At 40.4% G+C, this 21,595-nt stretch overlaps 1 protein-coding gene across 4 annotated transcripts in view; it reads left to right on the top strand.

Moving 5' to 3' along the window:
* The window catches only part of EXOC1 (exocyst complex component 1), a 63,001-nt gene that overhangs the window by 13,133 nt on the left and 28,273 nt on the right, over positions 1 to 21,595 (top strand). For 2 of the 4 annotated variants that reach the window (XM_045017485.1, XM_045017484.1), the window contains exons 4-11: positions 2,334 to 2,493; positions 4,778 to 4,965; positions 6,573 to 6,800; positions 6,964 to 7,096; positions 7,329 to 7,438; positions 8,489 to 8,542; positions 15,703 to 15,852; positions 19,203 to 19,308. In XM_045017485.1, coding sequence (XP_044873420.1) covers positions 2,334 to 2,493; positions 4,778 to 4,965; positions 6,573 to 6,800; positions 6,964 to 7,096; positions 7,329 to 7,438; positions 8,489 to 8,542; positions 15,703 to 15,852; positions 19,203 to 19,308 — 1,129 coding nt within the window. The remainder of the gene's footprint in view (positions 1 to 2,333; positions 2,494 to 4,777; positions 4,966 to 6,572; positions 6,801 to 6,963; positions 7,097 to 7,328; positions 7,439 to 8,488; positions 8,543 to 15,702; positions 15,853 to 19,202; positions 19,309 to 21,595) is intronic. The other 2 variants (XM_045017487.1, XM_045017486.1) reach the window with 1 other exon arrangement.

Below are 21,595 nucleotides of genomic sequence, written 5' to 3'. Positions count from 1 at the left end.
ACAAGAAGGATGTGGAAAAATTGGAAAGAGTCCAGTGGAGGGCAACAAAAATGATTGAGGGCTGGAGCACGTGATTTATGAGGAGAGGCTGAGGGAACTGGGATTATTTAGTCTGCAGAAGAGAAGAATGTGGGGTGGGGATTTGATAGCTTCTTTCAGCTACCTGAAAGGGGGTTCCAGAAAAGATGGATCTAGACTATTCTCAGTGGTAGCAGATGACAGAAGAAGGAGTAATGGTTGCAGTGGTGGAGGTTTTGGTTGGATATTAGGAAAAACTTTTTCGCTAGGAGGGTAGTGAAGCACTGGACCTAGGGAGGTGGTGGAATCTCCTTCCTTAGAGGTTTTTAAGGTCAGGCTTGACAAAGCCCTGACTGGGATGATTTAGTTGGGGATTGGTCCTGCTTTGAGCAGGGGGTTGGACTAGATGACCACCTGAGGTCCCTTCCAACCCTGATATTCTATGATTCTAAGGCAATGTTCTCATTGGTGGGTGCAATAAGATAAATGTAATAATAAAATTGAAATTGTTTACTTTTTGTAAGTGACTTATTACGTGGAAAAGTAAAACCCTAGTTTGCAAATTTTTTTTATAAATGCAGCTGATTGGTTCTCTATCCACCGGTGCTCAAATCTTACAGCGATGAGTGCAACTACAAAACTCTAAAATGCAGAAAATGTCCATAGTTCTGCTCAAGACGCAGTAACAGATGCATTCCGATTGTATTGGGGCAAGGATCAACTGTATGCCTTCCCACTGGTTCCATTGCTGCTTCTGGTGGTCAGAAAGATAAGACGGACAAGGCCTAGGTCATTTTGATTGTACCAGCTTGGGCAAAGAGTACACCTCTACCCGGATATAACGCGACCCAATAGAATGCAGGTTCACATACAACACGGTAAAGCTCTGACATGCTGCTCTGAGCAGTGTGTTAAGGGTGCTGGGCCAGGCCGGGGCTGAGGGGTTTGATAGGGGCAGAGGGTCTTGGGGCAGTCAGGGGCTCCCCCGAGGGTCTGGGGGGCAGGAGCTGTGGGAGGGCACTTTTGGGGGCCCCGCAGTCCCAGAGTGGCTTGGGGAATTAGCGGTGGGCCGGGAGCAGCCCGCTCTGCTTTCCTCACCCTGGCCCCAGCTGTGTTGTCGGGGGAGGAGGGTTGGGGGAAGGGATTTCTCGCCCCCCCCCCCCACACACACACTTGCCAGTAGAAGCGGAGCAGCCCGGCCCCAACCCCCTCCACTCCGCCAGCTCCCAGCCGCAGCGGTCTGCTTCCCGCCACAGGTGAGTACGGGGGGCGTCCTTTCCCCAACCTCTCTGCACTCACCTGCAGCGGCTGGGAGCTGACAGCGTGGAGCGGGCTGGGGCTGCCTCGCTCCGCTTTCTGCTGCAGGTGAGTGCGGAGGGCGTCCTTTCCCCAACCTCACGGCACTCACTGGCGGCGGGAAGTGGAGCATCCCAGCCCCAGCCAGCTCCCAGCCGTGGCGCTCCACTTCCCTCTGCAGGTGAGTGCAGGACCTTTCCCCAGCCACCCCCCAGCGACATGGCTGGGGCTGGGGCAAGGAAAGCGGAGCAGGCTGGGGCCGTGTTGCTCCGCTTCCCGCTGCAGGTGAGTGTGGGGGGGAATCCTTTTCCCCAACCTCTCTGCACTCACTAACGGCGGGAAGCAGAGCGCTGTGGCTGGGAGTTGGCAGGGTGGAGCAGACTGGGGCCAGGCTGCTCCGCTTCCCGCAGCTGCTAGTGAGTGCCTGTCAGGGGGTGGGGGTGGGGGGTGGATAGGGGTCGGAGCAGTCAGCGGACAGGCGGGTTGGGTAAGGTGTGGGATTCTGGGGGTGATTAGGGATGGGGCAGTCAGGAAACAAGGAACGGGGGGTGCAAAGCAAGTTTGATATAATGCGGTCTCACCTATAATGCGGTGAGATTTTTTTTGTCTCCTGAGGACCGTGTTATATTGGGGTAGAGGTGTACTAGTAAACAAATCTCCAAGATCTGTCACAGGAGTCTTCATATCCTATGAGAATGTCACCAGATCTAGTTCAAGAAAATGGTTTGGTTCTTCATGGCAATCTGTAATCTCTTTACCTGAAGGTTTGAATTATGCTTTTCCCCCCCCGCCCCATACAATCTATTTTGGAATATTTACCTGAAGTCTCTGAGCCTCTCCTTGATCAAAGTACACTTGTATGCCTGCTATCTCAGCACACCACATATAGTTGACAGCGGTAAAGCTTCCATCTGTCCCACCATCACACCACTTTTTTAAACACTAGAAACTGTCATTCCACTATTCAGAGAACCAGTTGTAACTGATAAGCCTGATGAGTTTTCTCTGGTCTTTTGCAGGAAAATCCTGAATTTGACTTGCATTTCGACAAAGTGTACAAATGGGTTGCCAGCAGCACAGCAGAAAAGAACACTTTCATTTCATGTATCTGGAAACTGAACCAGAGATATCTTAGAAAGAAAATTGACTTCGTAAATGTTAGTGCCCAGCTTCTGGAAGGTAACATTCAATAATGGTGGCTTTTTTTTTAAACAAACAAAACTTACCATTTTACACCATTGAGGTAAAATATATTCACTAAAATGTATAAAAAGCAAATGCAAGGTCCGGTTTTGGAATACTAACTAATTCAATTAATGGACTTATGGTTCCTAGTATTTATCTATTCAAATTTACTACCCTATTGGTAAAGATACTTGTTCATTTGAAGCTATGTTTTGGGGGAAAGCAGGTTCGCTATTATAACAAATAGAACAAGACATTTTCTACAAATGAAACAGTCTGTATGCTGGAGACACAGAATAATTAGTGAATATTGAAATATTCACTAACTCCCTAATACAATAAAGATCATGTGTAAGTCTAAGAAGAGGAGAACTCTGTTCATGCTGGCATTTAACTTCCCTTTGTGCAGTTGTATAAATCTTACTATGTTATACAAATGTGTGTAAACTTCATTTTTTGCATTTGTTTAGGATTATTCCAGGGTAATCTGACACTCTCTTTTATATAAATCTTGGAAAGTCTTCGTAGGATTTAATTGCGTGTAGTGACTAATCAATTGTCTTGGAGCAGTCTTTGATGTATCAGACTAACAGGAGTAACCTTATTCTGTATCCTAACAACATGAGTAAAACTGTAAAAGGCTAAATCATTTAGATGGCTAGAATCTGGTATAAATTGCAGCGAAATGACAGTTCATAGATTGATTTAATCAGAAATAGCAGAAGTAATATGCTAGTATTAAACAATTAAATTGACTTATGTAGATACATTTGAATTCAAGTCATTAGACTTAAGGGGTATTTACAGGTTAAAAAAACTCCTTGGGAACCTACTTTTTTAATGTTGAACTTGAATTTTTGATGTTGTAACATTCAACCTTGTTGCCATTTAAAAAAACACAGACACAATGTTCATACTCTGCCCAGCTAATATTCTTTGCTTCCTTTCCTCTGCTTTTTTCACACCTTTTTATTCTCCAGAACTACCTAAAGTTGCAGAAGGTGCGTAACACCTTTTCCTTTATTCTTTTGTGTAATGATTTTTTTTGTAATTAAGTTGCTTTTGTTCTCTTGAAATAATTCATTGAATATCTTTTCAAATGGCTAGAGAAAGCAAGTTCCAGGTGTGTGATAGAAGGTGTATGGGACTACATGAATGTCTTTTATGCTTTTGTAATCACTCTCTTCAAACTGTTTTCATAAGCTTACTATTGTGACAGCAAAAGAACACTGAAACCTGTGGCAGATTTCAGCTAATATTCAGCTAACATTCAGATAATGTCTTGAGGTGTAATCCTCATTTCCTTCATTGTTTCCTGTTCCTGTGGGAAATTTCTGTTGAGCATCAACTTCACTCTTACTCAGTGAATTCAGTTTCTATTTATAGAACAATTTTTTCTTCTGTGAATTACTCTTAGCATATTTTAGAGGTAGAGGGAAAGATTTACAAAAATGAGTGCCTAAGGTTGGGCTCCTAAATGCTAAATAAGTGGCTTGATTTTTGAGTGGTGGGAGGGCAGCTGTCTTGGTGGGCGCCACTGAATGTGTTGGGGGGAATTGTTTACATCTATCTGTTAGCTGAACCTTGGCACTTAATGGCTGGTAGAGGCCAGTATGGGAGGTTTGAAACCTATTATTAAGGATTGTGAAAGTAGAATGTGGCCCTGCCAAAGAAACAATCCCTTTACATTAACTATCTTGCCAGTTACTACCCTTTATCTAACTTTCCATCGTGGGTAACAGAGTGAGCCCCCATGCTTCTTGAACTCATAAGTCGCCTCCAGTTTGTTTTAGTATTAAGGTGGAGATATCATCTGTAGTTGATCTTCTTCTAGCAGTCTACATAGGTAATATCCTGGCTGCATCTGCCAAATGTATGAGCAGTCTTCAGTAGCAGTGACTATGAAGCTTTCTTGACTTGCTTGTGGAATTGGGTAGGAATGAATTGGGAATCTCTTGTGATGTGTTACTGAAATTCTCCAAACTTTCTTTGGTGTGAATGTTTAGCTTTGGCTCTTATCCCTAAAACCCTACAGAAGATTTTGAAGTAAATATAGGGCTTAGCCCGCATGCATGCTTGTTTGTTTTTGTATTGTATTGTGTGTGTTTCCTTTCCTGTATTTGATGTGGCCTTGTCTTTTAGTCTAATCTAATTACTTTTGTTTAAAGGAGGTTGAATTATCTATCTCCATTTAAAATGGTAGCACTTTTTCCTGTTTTTTTATTACAAAAATGAATTCATTGTGGGCTTTTCCCCCCCCTCCCCTTCCCCTCATAAGAATCTGTTCCAAGTGGAGAAAATCAGAGTGTAGCAGGAGGAGATGAAGAAGCTGTGGATGAGTATCAAGAGTTAAATGCAAGAGAGGAACAGGACATTGAAATAATGATGGAAGGCTGTGAATATGCCATTTCTAATGCTGAAGCCTTTGCAGAAAAGTTATCCAGAGAGCTGCAGGTGTTAGATGGGGTAAGGATTTCTTGGTTTTTTGTTTGTCTTTTAATTATATAATGAATTAGCACACCTTGTGAAACTCAGTTTAGTGCATTTTTGCACATATGACAGTATAATTTAACTAGTAGCTGAAAGCTCGAGCTACTGCACAGGTGTTATTGCACAGGTGTAATACACAAAAATGTGGTGGTTTTTTTGTTTTGTTTTTTAAATAGGCCAAACATGGCGGAGAACTTAAATCATATGATACCAGACAATGAATCCCAGTGATAATTAAACCTGTTCATATTTTACACAAAAAGAGCTCTTACTAATGCTGTAGCTGCTTCCATCTGATCATGTTGATTCAACAGATATTCTTGGCTTCAGAGTGACACACAGAGACACAATCCTGGAATCTTATATAGACTTCTGCTTTATGCATTTGTTACATTTTATATTTGTGTGAACGCGTACAGTGCATTCTAAAGTAGAGGTTAAAGAGTATCATGCATATTACAGTTGACTGGATACATATACTGCTATCTTTGTGCAGAAGAATTGCATGTTCACTAGTACCTCTATTAAAGAACTTTAAAACCATTTCCAGGCCTTCTGAAATAAGCTGAATGGACTTCAGGTAAAGGATAGAGAAGGAGAAGGAAGGCATTCTAGAAGACGTTTTCATCTCCCAAAAAACAAATGAAAGAAAAGTGAGATCCATAAATATGTTTAGTAAACCAACTCTTAAATATGTAAATAGACTAATAAAAAGATAAGCAAATAAGAGTTCACTCTATAAAATGAGAACACTATAAAATAAATTGAGACACTAACAGAGGTGTTAACTTTGAAAAAAATATTCCTCTCACCTTAGGATAGGGTGACAAGCAGTGTCAACTAGGAGATTTGGATTAATGCCACAGTATTGCAGAATTGGACTGACTGATCTTTGACAGTAATTTATTTAAAAACAAACAAACAAAACCTGCCAGTGCTTTGTCACATAGTGAACTTAATGACTTTGTGATTCCAATATTTTTGCAGAACAGACAGGTTTTAACTATCTAAACTACATTTTTGCCTTAAGCTTGAAAGTTGTTTTTTCCTGGATAGGGTTGATTTATGTAGAAACACGGTTGTATTGCCAATTAAACAGTTTCTCTAACTCCAGCTTTCCATAGGGCAAAATCATAAAATCACAGGGACCAAAGTGTTAAAATTATTCTGTGACTACAGCCTTTGCATGCTGACTAATGTTAGAATACTGTGAAAACTACAGCAAAACTTTATTCTTACTGATTTTTTAATAAGAAGAGGATTCCATACTCTGCCATGGCTTAAGGCACCTACTCTGTGGTCACAGGTTTCAGAGTGGTAGCCGTGTTAGTCTGTATCAGCAAAAAGAATGAGAAGTACTTGTGGCCTTAGAGACTAACAAATTTATTTGGACATAAGCTTTCGTGGGCTAAAACCCACTTAAAATCTTAATATTTTAACATAATTGAAATTGGAGAAAGCCAGAGCAACCTAACATTTTGGGAGGTACAGTATTTGATAGTCATGAGGGTGCCTTTTAAAAAAATGTATAAAATTTGTTATTCACGGTCAGGCTATAAAGTGATTAACTATTTGCTCTGCAGGCAAACATTCAGTCAATCATGGCCTCTGAGAAACAAGTGAACATCCTGATGACGCTGCTGGATGAAGCTCTGAAGGAAGTGGATCAAATTGAGCTGAAGCTGAGCAGTTATGAGGAAATGCTACAGAGTGTAAAAGAGCAAATGGATCAGATCTCAGAAAGCAACCACCTAATTCATCTCAGCAACACGAATAATGTGAAGCTGCTGTCGGAGATAGAATTCCTAGTTGTAAGCATGTTAATTGTGGCCTGAAATCTGAGACCTTTTGTATTGGGAAGTAACTATTTTTAGAAGTGTCTTATAATATCAGTCTTCTTCCAATAGAATAGCATGAAACTAAACTTTGAGCCAGTGCTTTGCTCATATACTGTACTTGTATGTTATCTTTTAGAATCATATGGATTTGGCAAAAGGTCACATAAAGGCACTCCAGGAGGGGGATCTGGCATCTTCTCGAGGCATTGAAGCCTGCACTAATGCAGCTGATGCCCTTTTGCAGTGTATGAATGTAGCTCTTCGACCAGGTAAAGCTCTTATTAAATAAAATAGGGAAAATGTAATACTCTCATTGTTACAGTAGTACCTCTCCTTTCAGTTTTTTAGATAGTTTTTCCACACATATTTCAGAGTAGCAGCCGTGTTAGTCTGTATCCGCAAAAAGAACAGGAGTACTTGTGGGAATCTTGCCGTGTAGCTTCTTCCACTCCTAACAAAGAAACATACCAGTCTTAAAATATTTTCTGTTGTGATTTTTAGGACACAATATGCTTTATGCAGTCAAACAGCAACAACAGCGGTTCAGTGACCTACGTGAACAATTTGCACGAAGACTTGCCAGTCATTTGAACAATGTGTTCGTTCAGCAGGTAATTTATTGTACTTCGCTTCTTTAATCCAGATGTTTGCAGCTAGATGGCCTTTTTGGAAGCTTTGAAAACAAACCATCATAAAGTTTGATGTGATTAACTGAAATCCAAGCACATTTTCTGATCCACATAATAACTTACCTGACTCTGACACATTTATTTACAATAGACTAAGTATGTATAATACTCAATTCAAGTGGAGAGATTTCTAATGGCTTCTAACAACTAGATGCCACGGAAATAACCGTCTAGATGTCTTTGCACAAAATGACCTATATTAAATTTGACATGTACCTTAAGGTTCAGTTTTGTGATATAACCATAGTAATTTATTTTAGCCTTAAAGTTCAGTAGCTGAAACAACAAAGAGCAATAGTCTGTGAGAGCCAGAATGAGTATTAAAAGGTGGTCCCTTCCCTACCACAGAAGGGCCCATCTCCACTACAGATATAATTGTATCAAGGAAGCTGTATTATGATTGTTCGCACATCTATGGTTATGCCGCTGTTCCAGTTCTTCATATAGCTTGGTTACAAAACATGGCTGAATTTCAGTCTATGCAACAAATTGGAATTATGATATAAGCATGGATTTGGACATAAGGTAAATAGGCTGCCTGATACGATCGTATTTGTAGTAGGGATGAGTCCTACACAATTCAGTAGGACTTTGATCTAGATATTTCTTGTAGTGGAGCAAGTGGCATACTCCCAGTTCTGTAGGTGAATTGTTCTAAAATTATAAGTGAAGTAACTTTTTTAAATCTTACAATATGGGTGAAGGAGGCTTGAATTGAGGACTTGTAGAAGGTGTTGGATTAAAGTGTTTATAGGATTGGTTCCAAGCAGAGGAGACTAAACAACTCTTGCTTTTGCAATTCCGCAGGGTTTTTTTGTATGGACCTTGCAGCAAGTAGAATCGTCTTGATGTGGCTTTGATCCTTGTTTTAAATGATTTAGAATTCATATTGTGTGGGGTTGTGTGGTTTTTTTTAGCACATTTCAAGTTTCAACACTTTTTTTATTATTCCTGTATTTTATCTCCAATTAGTTTGCTCAGACCCTTCTTCAGCTCTATAACAGGTCCTACTATCTTTCGGTTTCTGTGAGTACATCAGGTTTGATTCAAGCTTCTCTAATTTTATTTTGTTTTTAAAAGCTTGCTAAATCTAACTAGCAGTTGCAACTTTGGCTTCATAAATTGGAAACTTGCCTTTACTGGTTGCAGAGTATAAGGGCTCCTCCTCCAATGTTCGTATCAGCACTCAAGCTTTGTGTGTCTGTTAGTGGACAGACAACATTCACATGGCTTCTGAAGCATAACTAAGGTGGTGAAGTGACAAGTTGCATGAAGAAAACTTTTGTTACTTTTGCCACAAAATGAAAAGGTTTATGCATAACCAATACAAACAGCACCAAAGAAAAAAAGCAGGCTGAGATGCTAATAGTTCTTCTAGATATTGCAGAAAATGAAGAGTTTTTCCAAATAGAGTAATGCAGGATAATCCCACGTGCACATGACATTGCGTTTGGCAGTGCAGATTCTCCCTGTAATGGCAAGTATTTCTCTACTTTGTAAAAGAATAACTTGCTGGATCTGCTTAGAATTGTCATTGTTAGCTTCTGCTCTTTCTACGTTTTTTTTTTTTACCCTTCCTTACATTTAACCCCCCCTTCCCCCCTGCAAATCTGTGGCACCCCACTTCTTCATCTATCAGTGTGTCTAAATGAACAGGTAGGGCTTGAACACCATTGTCTCTAGTAAATGGTTCTCATTAGTGAAGCTGGAAAGTTAGATTTGCTGGGCAGTGCAGTAAGAGGATGGTTGTGCATTTAAGTGCAGATTTATTGAGAACTTGCTTTTATAATTTTATGCTCCTGATAATGCTTTTTTTTATACAAGTTTAGAGAGTTAGCTCTTCTTACTACAATGTAATACACCTATACCTCAATATAACATGAATTTGGTTATAATGTGGTAAAGCAGCATTCGGGGGGGCGCGGGGCTGCGCACTCCAGTGGATTGAAGCAAGTTCGATATAACGCGGTTTCACCTATAACACAGTAAGATTTTTTTGGCTCCCGAGTACAGCGTTATATTGGGGTAGAGGTGTATATTGGTTGCATTCATCTGATATATCACTTAGCTAAGCCATACTGTTGGTTCATACTGGAGGAAACTTCAGAGGGAGGATATATAAAAAACAGTAAACTTACTCAGCCAGTTGTATTCTGTGTTACCTTTGCCAAGATTTCTAATCTTTGTGCCTGGATAAGTGCTGACACCAGTCCAGTTTCTTCTTCTGCTTAATCCTTCAGTGAGGACATTGGGAGGGTGCAAACTCAAAATCTGATGTCCCATTCAGCAGAATTGAGTAATTTCACTACAAGTTCAAGTAGGAAAAGCTGATGGACTGGGAAGGAATATCCCCTTGTTTAAACTCTCATCTTCAAATGTAGCAGCAGCAGCAACAAGAACAACAAATTATACTTTAAATTTAGCATGTTAGACAGTACGTAAGTGTGTTGTGTCAAAGGTATTGGCTTATAAAATGGCATACTGTTTTACTAGGCAGTTGGATGAATTGAATGCAGAAATTGCCCATTTAAATGTATATGAAATGTCTCTAACTGGTGCATTTTCTCTTGTCTTTAACATCTTGTTGAGAGTTGCACTTTTTGTTTAGAATTACTTGTTTGAGTTATTTGAATTTCTCATGTAAGCACTTTCCTTGTTTCATTAAGAAGCAATCCTAAACCAGAAAAGGCAAGTGTGAAAACATGAAGCAGTTCAGTCTTCTGCTCATACATACAATCAATTTATATTGTCAGCTGAATTTATTTAGACATGATAAAGGGAGAATAAACTCCAGTGGATTTATCCAAGCTTAGATATCTTAACCTTAAACTATAATGCAGCTTGTTTCATTTTAAAAACAAAGTTTTATGTACCAGTGAATTCACGTATTTTTTAATTTAAAAGAATCAAACAAGAAATTCTAGAAATCTGACATTTTAAACAGAAAAATGCAACTCCACATTAGAGCTCATTGCATTTGCAAAAAGTCTGCAGTTACTGTTGCTAACATTCAGCAGTTGATACAGTTAAACATTTACTTGTCTGCATTCTAATCTTGTTTTCTAAACTTGTATTTTATTTAATAAATTATCTGTAACTTTAGGATGTTATCAGGTTCCCTTAGTAAGGAAAACATAAATCAGCTGGGCTTTCTTCTTTTGAAACAGTCCTAAGGGACAGTGGACAGCAAACTTGATAAAAGCTTGCAGTGCAACGTGAGGACAAAAAAACTGTAATTTTGTGCTATGTACGTATTTAGTGGCAGTACACTGAACCAGAGGTGGTACTCCTTTTTGTGTGGCATTTTTGGAGGAAAAACACCTGTTAGTTCTGGGCCCCTAGATGCTAGAATTTAAACAAACTGGATGTCATTCGGAGTAGAGTAACAGAAAAAATTAAGATGGAGAGATTGACTTGGAAGGAAAAATAAGTAGAACAAAGTTAACTTTGCTAGATCATGGCTAGAGGGTGAACATGATCAACTATAACTATGTGAAGATTGTTAATATCAAGCAGAGAGGGAAATTCTTTGAAGTGGTACAAGAGGGGAATGAATTGGAATTATGGGATAAATTAAGCAAAGGAAATTTTGGCCGAATATCTGAGAATGTCCTAACAATAATATCAAGAAATTGTACAGAAGTCCTGCAAGAAAAGTGATGGAAGCCCCAATAGTTGAGTCTGGACTGAACAAAACAACTGAAATATATATTGTAGGAAACAAGGCTGCATAGTAGGAGGATGAAATAGGTGACGAAGAGGTTTTCTGTATTGCATTTCTATGAAAAGCCTATCTTAAAAAGGGTGGGTGGCATCAAAGAGCAATTAAGAATATTTTGCTGTTACTGAACTAATATACAACCTTTTTAACAGTGTTAACTCCCTTACAAATAGGAAGATAATTGCTGCTGTTGATATATTATATCTACTTACTCTTGTTTAAGCCTAGCCGATCCCTGGTTTTTTTAATTGTTTTGTTTTAAATAAATATGCAGCAATAAAGACAAATGACACATACATACTATGACCACAAAGATCACACTCTCCTCATTCGGCAGGGGTGACTCAAGTGTGGCCTGTGCCCATCTGAGCTTATACCAAGGTGTGGTCTGCCTCCTGCATTTCTAATTTGTATTTGGTAAAGTCAAATTTCAAAGTTTCAGTTGGGTTTTAGAGAAAAAAAATTATCTGAGTGTGTGAACTTACTCTTTGCTGGGACAAATAAGAAAAGTCATCTCAGGCTAGGAATCATTTTAATGTAATCTGCCAACTTATGCTGTATCCCATTTTGGATGTCGTTTTCTTTATCATTCCAATTATGAGAAAGGAGGCTGTAATAAAAATAATAATAAAAAAAGTCATAGTTTGACTAGTTCGTCTAAAGCATTTTAAATACACTGAATTGTTCGGATTGCAGTGTTTAGTTAAGGTTATTTTTCAGTTAAGGTTTATATGGAATGTCCAGGTTTAAGCCTCTTAATTTAGGTGTCCATGGCTAAATTACAGTTGAAAACTACAAAGATTTTGAGTTCTACACACTTCTTTTACATACATTGGGCCTAATTCCCAAGTGTTTGAATTGTACTTGGTACAGTGGGAAGTGGCTATGGGGGAAGATGGCCCTAAGTAATCTTTTTTGTTTCTGTGTTCTAGGTGCCAAACTGGCATCCCATGTAACTTAAAGCAGCCTAATGGCTGCTCTAAACTACACACATTAAAATCATCTCCTTAGGACCACCTTGCCAAATGGTCACCCCCATCCCATCTCTTACCTGCTCAAGAATACCCCTATATCTGGAGAGAGTGGTTGACAGTGGTTTAAGCTGACTTTACACTACTTGAAAATTCTGTTATGTCACAGGAATAACTGGCTGCCTAACCAGGGCAGTTTTGTGCCCTCTGTGCTGCCAGAAAAGCAGTGAAAATTGAAAAATGAAATCTGTGAAATATAACCTTGAATTGAGCTAATAATCACAGTCTACTATGTATTAAACCAGTGGTCTCCAACCTTTTTACGCACAAGATCATTTTTTGAATTTAAGTGCAACCCAGGATCTATCCCGCCCCTTCCCTGAAGCCCCACCCACTCACTCCATTCTCCCCCACCTCACTTACTTTCACAGGGCAAGGGTTTGGGGTTTGGGAGGGAGTGTGGGCTCCGGGCTGGGGCTGAGGGTTCGGAGTGTGGGAAGGGGCTCCGTAGAGGGTTGGGGTGCAGGAGGTGGTGAAGGGTGCAAGCTCTGGGAGAGAGTTGGGGTGCAGGCAGGGGCTCTGGGCTGGGGCATAGAGTTGGGGTGCAGGAGGGGGTATGAGTTGCTGGCTCTGGAAGGGGGCTCAGGGGCTCCCAGAAGGGGCCAACTTGCCCCTGCCCCTCTCTACAGGCACCGTCCCCGCAGCTCCCATTGGTCACAGTTCCCCATTCCCAGCCAATGGAAGCTGTAGGGGCAGTGCTTGCAGGCAGGAGCAGCATGTAGACGGAGAACCCTGCCCCTCCCCAAGGACTGCAGGGGCATGCTGGTGGCTTCCGGGAGTGGCGTGGGGCTGGGGCAGGCCGGGAGCTTTCCTTAGTGGTGGCCCTGCTGTGCCACCGGACTTTAGGCGGCCAGAGATCGTAATCGACTGGGAGAGTCTCCAGGATCGGACCAGTCGATTGCAATCGACCGGTTGGTGACCACTGTATTAAACACACACAAACCCTTACTTTTAAAGAACATTATTAAGGTTGCAAAGACATGCACTCAAAAATTAGGAAATGCCAGAATTAAGGTTACCTGTACCACCTTAATTCAGCCCCCTTGTTCATGTGCATTAAGATACAGTTTTAATTACATGATTGCATACTATTTTTTTCCACAGGCCCTCTGTCATTCAGTGTATGAGATGGACCATGGTCCAGGGATGAATCAGGGTTTTGTAGTAAAGGAGGCAGTTGTCTGTTTCATTTGTTGCAGAAGTTAAAAGGTGTGTAGTGAATGAGGCAGTGGATTGAAGAAAAAGAGAATGATTAAGGCAGTTGAATGCTGCTCTTGGAAACTGAATTCTGTCCCTGCCCCTGCCCCAGGTTTCCTGTGTGATCCTGGACAGTCACTTAAACTAGACTTTTCATAGGTTCCTCATTTTCTCTGGGTGCTTGATATGAGACCCTGGGGGTTTGTTTGCAAAAGTGCTGAGCACTCACAGCTGCAACTGAAGTCAATGGGAACTGTGCTTTGACCATATTAGCTGCTATATAATGCCATATATTCTGAAAAATCAGGTCCCAGGTGTGTCAAATTGGGCACCTAAAATTAGAGGAGACTTTGACATTAATTTTTCTGTGCCTCAGTTTCCTATTTGTAAAATGGAGATAATATCCCCTCATTTCACAGGAGTGTTGTGAAAATAATGTATGGTGATGAGTGCTGTAGAAAAGCCTGTGAGGAAACTAATAATTCTGTCTTCAGAGCAGTGTTTGAGTACTGTGCAATAAATAAAGTCTAAGTCTAGGGTCACACATTGAACAATGAGGAGAAAAATACTGACTAGCTACTTGTTAATTGAGCACCATCTATCTTGTGAACTGAATGAGACAGGAGTCCTATGGAAAAATGTATGTGATCATATGATTACAGACTATCATAATTCATGTGCACAAGGGGGCTGAATTAAGGTTGCACAGGCAACCTTAATTCTCGCATTTCCTAACTTTGCATGCTTGACTTTGCATCCTTAGTGTGTGTTTTAATATAGCTTTGTGTGTAATTTCCCAGGATTTAAAAAAAACTAAACTGAAAAAAAAATTGTCATGTGGCATAATCTTGACATCCACCTAAATCCTCATCTGTACTGGAACCTTTAGATCTTCCACATAGACCTCTGCCTTTTGAGCGAACAGAGTAACTAACTGATAGAGGATGACAACCTACTATTGTTATATAGACCAACGCTAGATGTAGAAATATCTGTTTTTCAGATATTAGCTGACAGCAGAGGAATAGTGAGACTAGAATTTTGAGTTCCATTCCTGGCTCTGGAGGGGAGTATGGTCTAGTGGGTACAAACTCTTCTTCCTGTACCTCTCCCCAGGCTTAGATGTCTTCTGCCCCATCCTTTCCAAAGTGTCCCTGTGATATCTTCCCCACCCCTGGCTTCTTGTCCCAGTCCCTTTATCCTCACCTAGCCAGTCCCAGTCTCTCTAACTCAGGCTTCTCATTCTAGTCCCAGTTCCCCCATCCCCTCAGCTCCAGTCAATCCCAGCTCCCCTTCCTGGCTCCTCATCCAATATGCCTCTGGTCCTCCTCCTTCTGCATTCCATGCTCTCACTGGCTCCCTGTTCCCGTTTTTCTATCACTAGACTCTTCATCCAATTTCAGTATTCGCTTCACCCCCACTCCTCGTTGCCTTGCTAGTCCAGTTCTCTGCTCACACCTTGGCTTTTCATCAAGTCTGTTTCCCCAATTCCCATACCTCATTCCTTCCCCACCTCACTAGTTCTCAGTCCCAGTCTCCTTGCTCAAATAGTTCCTGTCTTCCCTTGTAGCTCTTTGTTTCATATTGAGTCCCTCCTCCATTGCCTTCCTTGTCTAATCAGTTCAGTCTCCTCTCCCTGCCAGTCTCTCTCCCCTACTCCCGCTCCTTGTCACAATCTAATTATCCCACACCCCCCAGTCTGACTCTTACCCCTCTGCTTTCAAATCAGATAGCTTCCTCTATGCTGCCTGGACTTCAGCATTGAGACCACAAGAGGGACAGTTTTTTGCTTTTCAATTCTGGTTCAGACCCAGTCTGGCCTGCAGCAGCAATTGCAGAGAAAGTCTTGTCACCTTCTGTAGCCCAGGGCTGGAGCTTGCTCAGTTGCTCAATACAGATGGGAATCTTCAGTAAGTTTAGATGCTAAATTCAATCAAGTCTCTGCTGAGTATGTGCAAATTACAATTTTTCTGAAGCTTATAATTTGGCCAAATTTGGTCTGATATTCACAGGGACAGCAGAAGACAAATCCATGATACAAGTCACAGTCCAGTGTCCTAGTCACTAGGCCACTACAGGATAAGTGACATGTGAAAGAAGTAATTTTCAGTTTCACTTTTCTGTTTTCTTTTGTTTATCTGACAATGGGATAATTTGTAGGCCAATCAGATAGCATTTGTAGTGGTATGTTTACACACATTGCTTCTACACTTATTTTAATGTTTTCTTTTATCAAGGGTCATGACCAAAGTTCCACGCTTGCCCAGCACTCTATTGAGCTGACATTACCCAATCACCATCCCGTTCACAGAGACTTGCTTCGATATGCCAAATTGATGGAGTGGCTAAAAAGTACAGATTATGGAAAATATGAAGGGTTAACAAAGGTATGTGACTCAGATATTGGATAAATTCTCTCTAGTGCTGTATGTTCCATTATTTTTGAATTAGTGTCTTATTCTCAATTTTGAATGTTAAATTGTGATAACAAAAATCACAGCTCAGCTCTTTCAATCCCTGATCCTTCTTTCCCTACTTTTTTCTTGGTATTATCGTCATTTACTGTGATATACACTGTAAACTCCTCCAGAGATAGGTGGTGGTTTTAATCTCTATAAAGCACCATACAAAGTTATGGCACTTAATAAATATGTGATACCTTTAAATACACATTTTTCCATTGTGTGCCCTAGCAGCATACATAATTAAAAAAATAATTGTGGAAAATAACTCTGGTATAAATGGTCTTCCTAGTTCTACAGAACTCATTGTTAATCCATTGTTTGTTTTTTTATGCAAAACTTTTTAGGGGCTACTTTAAATAAAATAGAAAATCTCAATTTTAGTTATTTTTAAAAAATTGTTTTTGTAAGTTGTTTGTACAGGTTTTTAATAAAATACCATGAAGTGAAAAATTAACCACAGATTGTACAGAAATTGTGCAGGTGTAACTGAAGGCAACATTTGGCCCTTAGCAGTCAGTTATTTGCTCTTATTAAACACGCTATTTTTAAGGCCGATACAATGGATAACAATTATTAGCAATCCTGATATTGACAATTTTCTGTTCTGAGCAACTTTTTGCTAGGAACCAACCGAATCCGATTGACTTCAGTGTTAATGGCATTTGGCTTTTAGCAACTGTCATGCCATTTACTGACCACTTGTTTTTGCTGTACAGCCCCACAGGTCCCCACCTCCTGTGGAAAGCCCCAGATACAGGCAGGTTTGCATGGCTGCTGCCAGGTTGAGAAGCACTTGGTCACGTTGATCCTGGGCTCCTGGAGCAGTCTGGACTGTGCATGGAAAAAGAGCTGTGCAGCCCCGCAGGTGCTCAGTGCCTCTGCTTCCTGTAGAAAGCCCCAGCATTCAGGCTACAGCCCCACTGCTTCCCTCCCTGCAGCCCACCCTCCCAGCTTCCCTTCCCACTGTCCAGGCCTCCTGTGTATTCTTCTGTGTTGGTGGTGGGTACCTAGCTGCAGGGCTGCTCTGCGCTGCTGTCCTGGGCATGGGTTTTTTGGTTATTAGCAACTTTCTGCTAGGAACTGAGAAGTTGCTAATGAGTGTCATCCGTTGTAAATTCAGTCAGTCTTAAGTATTAGAGTTTTAAAGCAGACTCCTAAAAATGATTCAGAAACATTCAACTAGTTGTGTCTTCTTTCATGTCATATAAGAAGTTGGGTTAAATGCCCAGTAGAAGATTGACGTCTTTTAGAAAGAAAGTAATTTTGTCCCCATTTTAGTCCCTATTTTAGTCAGCATTCATGTAAATTAGGTATGTGGCCTATTAGACAGTATTTGTACAGAGACTGAATGGTAAATTTCTAGAACATTTTCATACATTTCAAGTGTATGCAAATTATATTTGATAAGCTTCCTTGGTATCCTGTTTTAATTTTCCCTTGTTCTTTCGATTTGTTTGAATTGGGCTGTAAGCTAAAGTTAGGGATATACTCAGAAAACAACAGTCCTCTTACTGGAATTCTTTGTCTTTTGCAGCTTTGTAGTTAAAGTAGTGCTTTTGAATAATTAATATAATATTCAAATGAGCAAATGAATCAATAACACTTTCTGTCTAACCGTGAGCTCAATGATTATTAGTGATGTAAGTTAAAAGGTAATGAATTATTTATTTTCCCCCCCGATAATGAAAGTAAGTAACCCTGTGACTGCCAAGAGGACTTATTTTGTGCTTGTAATGTTTTTTGATAGAAATAATAAAATGCAATAACTTCCAAGAACTGAAACTAGATTTCCCTACTAGCACTGGTTTGTGGCTATTGAAAAACTATTTATTTTGCTTAATGATCTAACTTGTTTTACTTGCAGAGAAATAATCATAAAAATAATAGACTGAACACTATTGTAGAAAGTAGAAGTAGTTACCGTTGTATGTAAAAGTGATAAGTTTAGCAATTTTGGGAAAGGGCTGAGTTCCTACTACTACTATTTCCTGAAGTAGGCCAAATAGAGGGTAATAGGATGTGTGTGTAATATGTGCTTGTGTGTGCACACACACATAACCCTAAAGATAAGCATTTGCATGTCCTCCTTGTCACATGCGCCTATGCACACATGCACGTATGATTTAATAGGGAAAGGGCATGTGCACTTATTCTTCCAATATGTTCTTGTTATGTTTTTGCACTGATAGTTAGGAATAGATTAGCAATTTATGGAGGGATTTATGGACTTGTTATGCCAAGTGATTAATATTTGAGGATATATGAAAACAAATACCTACAGAACGCATTTCCATTTGTGGTGCTGAATAAGAGATTGTTTTGCATAGCAAATTCAAGTTATAAATCAAGCAGTTGGACTGTCAAATAATTTATACTTTAGTTATGAGAAGTTTTTGAAATTTAAACTTTCTTAGCAACAGTGCAACCCAAAATTAAAGCAAGCTTCTATAGTTTACAGTAAAGAAGATACTTGTCCTTTATTTGTTGTATGTATCGCTGAATCTGGTGGCAGGGAAGTGGAATTTATAACATCTTGAGCTATCTTTGCCTTCTATTTCTCAGCAGGGATTCATCCTGTGGGAAGGCAAACTTTCACAGGTTTTGCCTGGGAGTACATCTTTTTATTTGCTGCTAGAGGCTCAGTAAGAGCCCAGTAGCAGAGGCTGTAAAGGGGATGAGTTGAATTATCATGTCCCCCTGCCACTCTGGCCACCCCCAATAACAGTGGGCTCTGTTGGCCATTTATACTCCCCCTGTGGTGGGGAGGTTACAACATACCCCAGTGGATTTGTTGCTTCGAAGCCTCTGCGGGTAGCATAGACTTCTAAGGCCTGGTCTACACTTGTGGGGGATTGATCTAAGATACGTTGACTTCAGCTATGCTATTCTCGTAGCTGAAGTTGCGTATCTTAGATCAACTTAGATTGACTTACTTCGTGTCCTCGGGGCGCGGGATCGATGGCCGCCGCTCCCTTGTCGACTCTGCTTCTGCCCTGGTGGAGTTCCGGATTCGATGAGCGCGTTCAGGGATCGATGTATCGCGTCTAGACGAGACACGATGCATCAATCCCCGATAGATTGATCACTACCCACCAATCCGGCGGGTAGTGTAGACATACCCTTAGGTTTTATATAGTCCAAATCTTTAGATGCAAGGCACGAAGAGCATTAGCTTGTTCATTTTATTTGCAGGTTGCCATTTATAATTCTGGGTTATTGCATATGTTCAGATTACAGTACATATGCTAAACTGTTTTTGTTTTTCACTTAAGAATTACATGGATTATTTATCACGGCTATATGAAAGAGAAATAAAAGATTTCTTTGAGGTTGCCAAGATTAAGATGACGGGCACAACCAAAGAAGGAAAAAAGTTTGGTAAGCTTCCAAGAGACACATACCTTTGCTTTAGTTTTTTGTTTGTGTTGTAATAAACATTTATGGCAAATCATCCAGAGCCAACTTTGTAAAAGACTGTGTTGTGCCTGAACTGGAAAGATGCTACATTTGGCAGCTGAAGTCAGAGGACAAATACAGGATCATCAAAAATGTATTGGGTACACTGCAAAAGCCCTCTGTGTGACACTTGTAGTAAGTTCAGAGGGAGTTGAATGAGTGAGATAACTTGAAGAATGAGGCATAGCACTATATACGACACTGAGAGTGCAGATCACTGTTTGAGACCCAGAGGTGAAAGTAATTTAAAGGACTTACCGGTACGCCGGAGTCCTGAGCGAGGGTATGACCTCAACCGGAAGAGGCCTTTCAAGATTTAAAGGCCCTGGGGCTGTGGCTGGGAGCCCCAGGGCCTTTAATCGCCCCAGAGCTACCAGCTGCAGAGGCGGCTGGGAGCCCTGGGGCTCAGGGGCGAATTAAAGGGCATGGATCTCCCCGCAGTGGCAGGAGCACCGGGCCATTTAAATCCCCGCCTGAGCCTGGCTGCTGGAGCTCCGGCGACGTTTTAAATCACCACCGCGGAAGCTGGGCCAGTCCGGCATGGCGTACTGGCTCTTGCTGGTATGCTGTACCGGACTGGACCAGCTTACTTTCACCTCTGTTGAGACCTGACAACACATTTATTGTTTAAAAACTTCACTCAGTGGGATTTTAACACTGAAGCAAATTTGGAAAAACAAACATTTTATCCAAAGAAAACTATTTGGGCAGTGTCTTAGTGTTACTTGTGCTACTAAGAGATTTGTATTTTAATAAATACTTATGAGGGATTTTGAGGAAGCTAACTTAAACACTAATTCTGCCCATGGGGATGTACATACATGGGTTTCAAAGGGAGCTATGTACATGCATCTGAGGTTGGAAGTTGTATTTAGTTTTCCTTTTGATGGGTGCATGTATCCCCTTTGGGAAAAGGAGTTCACTCATGCCTGTGAAAGGGCATCTATACCCAAAATAACATTGCAATTTAGCAGCAAATAATAATGAAAAACAGGTGACAGGTAGATGGATTTGTATGTAAGATGTACTGTATTTTAATAAAAGCAGCAAAGGGTCCTGTGGCACCTTATAGACTAACACGTATTGGAGCATAAGCTTTCGTGAGTGAATACCTACTTCAATTTTATTGTATTTTAATGTTTGGTATAGACCTATAGCTTTTAATTTCCCATCGTTTTACAATTGAAATGAAAGGATTTAAGGAATTCTGCTTTGCTTGTTTAAATATAGTGAGCTAAATTTTTGATGCACTTTCTCAAATGATATATTCTGTTTGTTAATATGCCTAAATTTGCCATACCAGATGATTGAACATGGAGCACAAATGGTTCCCTAGAGTTTTCAGAAAAACAGCTTGGAGCAGGAGTCCTGAATCTTGAAGTGTTAATCTACCTCGTTGGTCATGAGTTTAAAAAATAAATAAATAACCCCCGCTCCTCCCTGCCTCTTAAAATAACCCTATATTTTTTTCCATTTTTTTTTTTTACTATTCCCTTGTGATCCACTTTGGGAGGAAACAACGTTACCCATAGTAATTATGTTCTGGACTTATGACACATTATTGTGAACTGTGGATAACAGATCTTTGTTTTAGAGGAAAGAGGTTATTCACATATGTGAATTAAAAAGATCTAAGAGAATTTCTATTAAGATTCATATTTGTGTAAACTTGACTACATTTTTTTTTAAAGTCTAGCAAGAGGGTGGAGAAACTTTCTACCAATTTATCTAGTGTAAGATTAATTACTTTTGTAACAGTTCTACTTAAACATAGACACATTCTTTTATAGTTTGTCATGTAGCAAACCACACTGTTGCTTACTGAAGGTCTGAGAAAGCCAGGAAAGAACTTCCTTCTAGTAGGACATTCTGAGAGATGTCCTCCAGTATTCATGCAGAGACTGAGCAGAATCTCTTTCTCGAGGAGTGAGTGGGTAGGCTTTAGCCATTGCACAGAAACAGAACTGGCATTCTGCAGCTGCATTCAAGGGGGAAGTTCCGCGCTACCCAGCCCAGGAATTAATGAACAGCTTTCATGGATGCATATCCCAGAATCATGGATTGTCTGTGGAGTCCACAAATAAATTTAACCTGAATTAAACTATAGTGGTAGTATAGGAAAATACACTGCTCTGCACTGTTCATGTTCTTAATGTTATCAGTTGTGCAAAGGGAGGGAAAGAAGCATCTCAGATCTTTGCAGATAAAT

The sequence above is a fragment of the Mauremys mutica genome, chromosome 5, assembly GCF_020497125.1.
Source record: "Mauremys mutica isolate MM-2020 ecotype Southern chromosome 5, ASM2049712v1, whole genome shotgun sequence".
In the NCBI taxonomy this organism is placed as follows: Eukaryota; Metazoa; Chordata; order Testudines; family Geoemydidae; genus Mauremys; species Mauremys mutica.
This window is presented reverse-complemented; position numbering and strand designations above follow the sequence as displayed.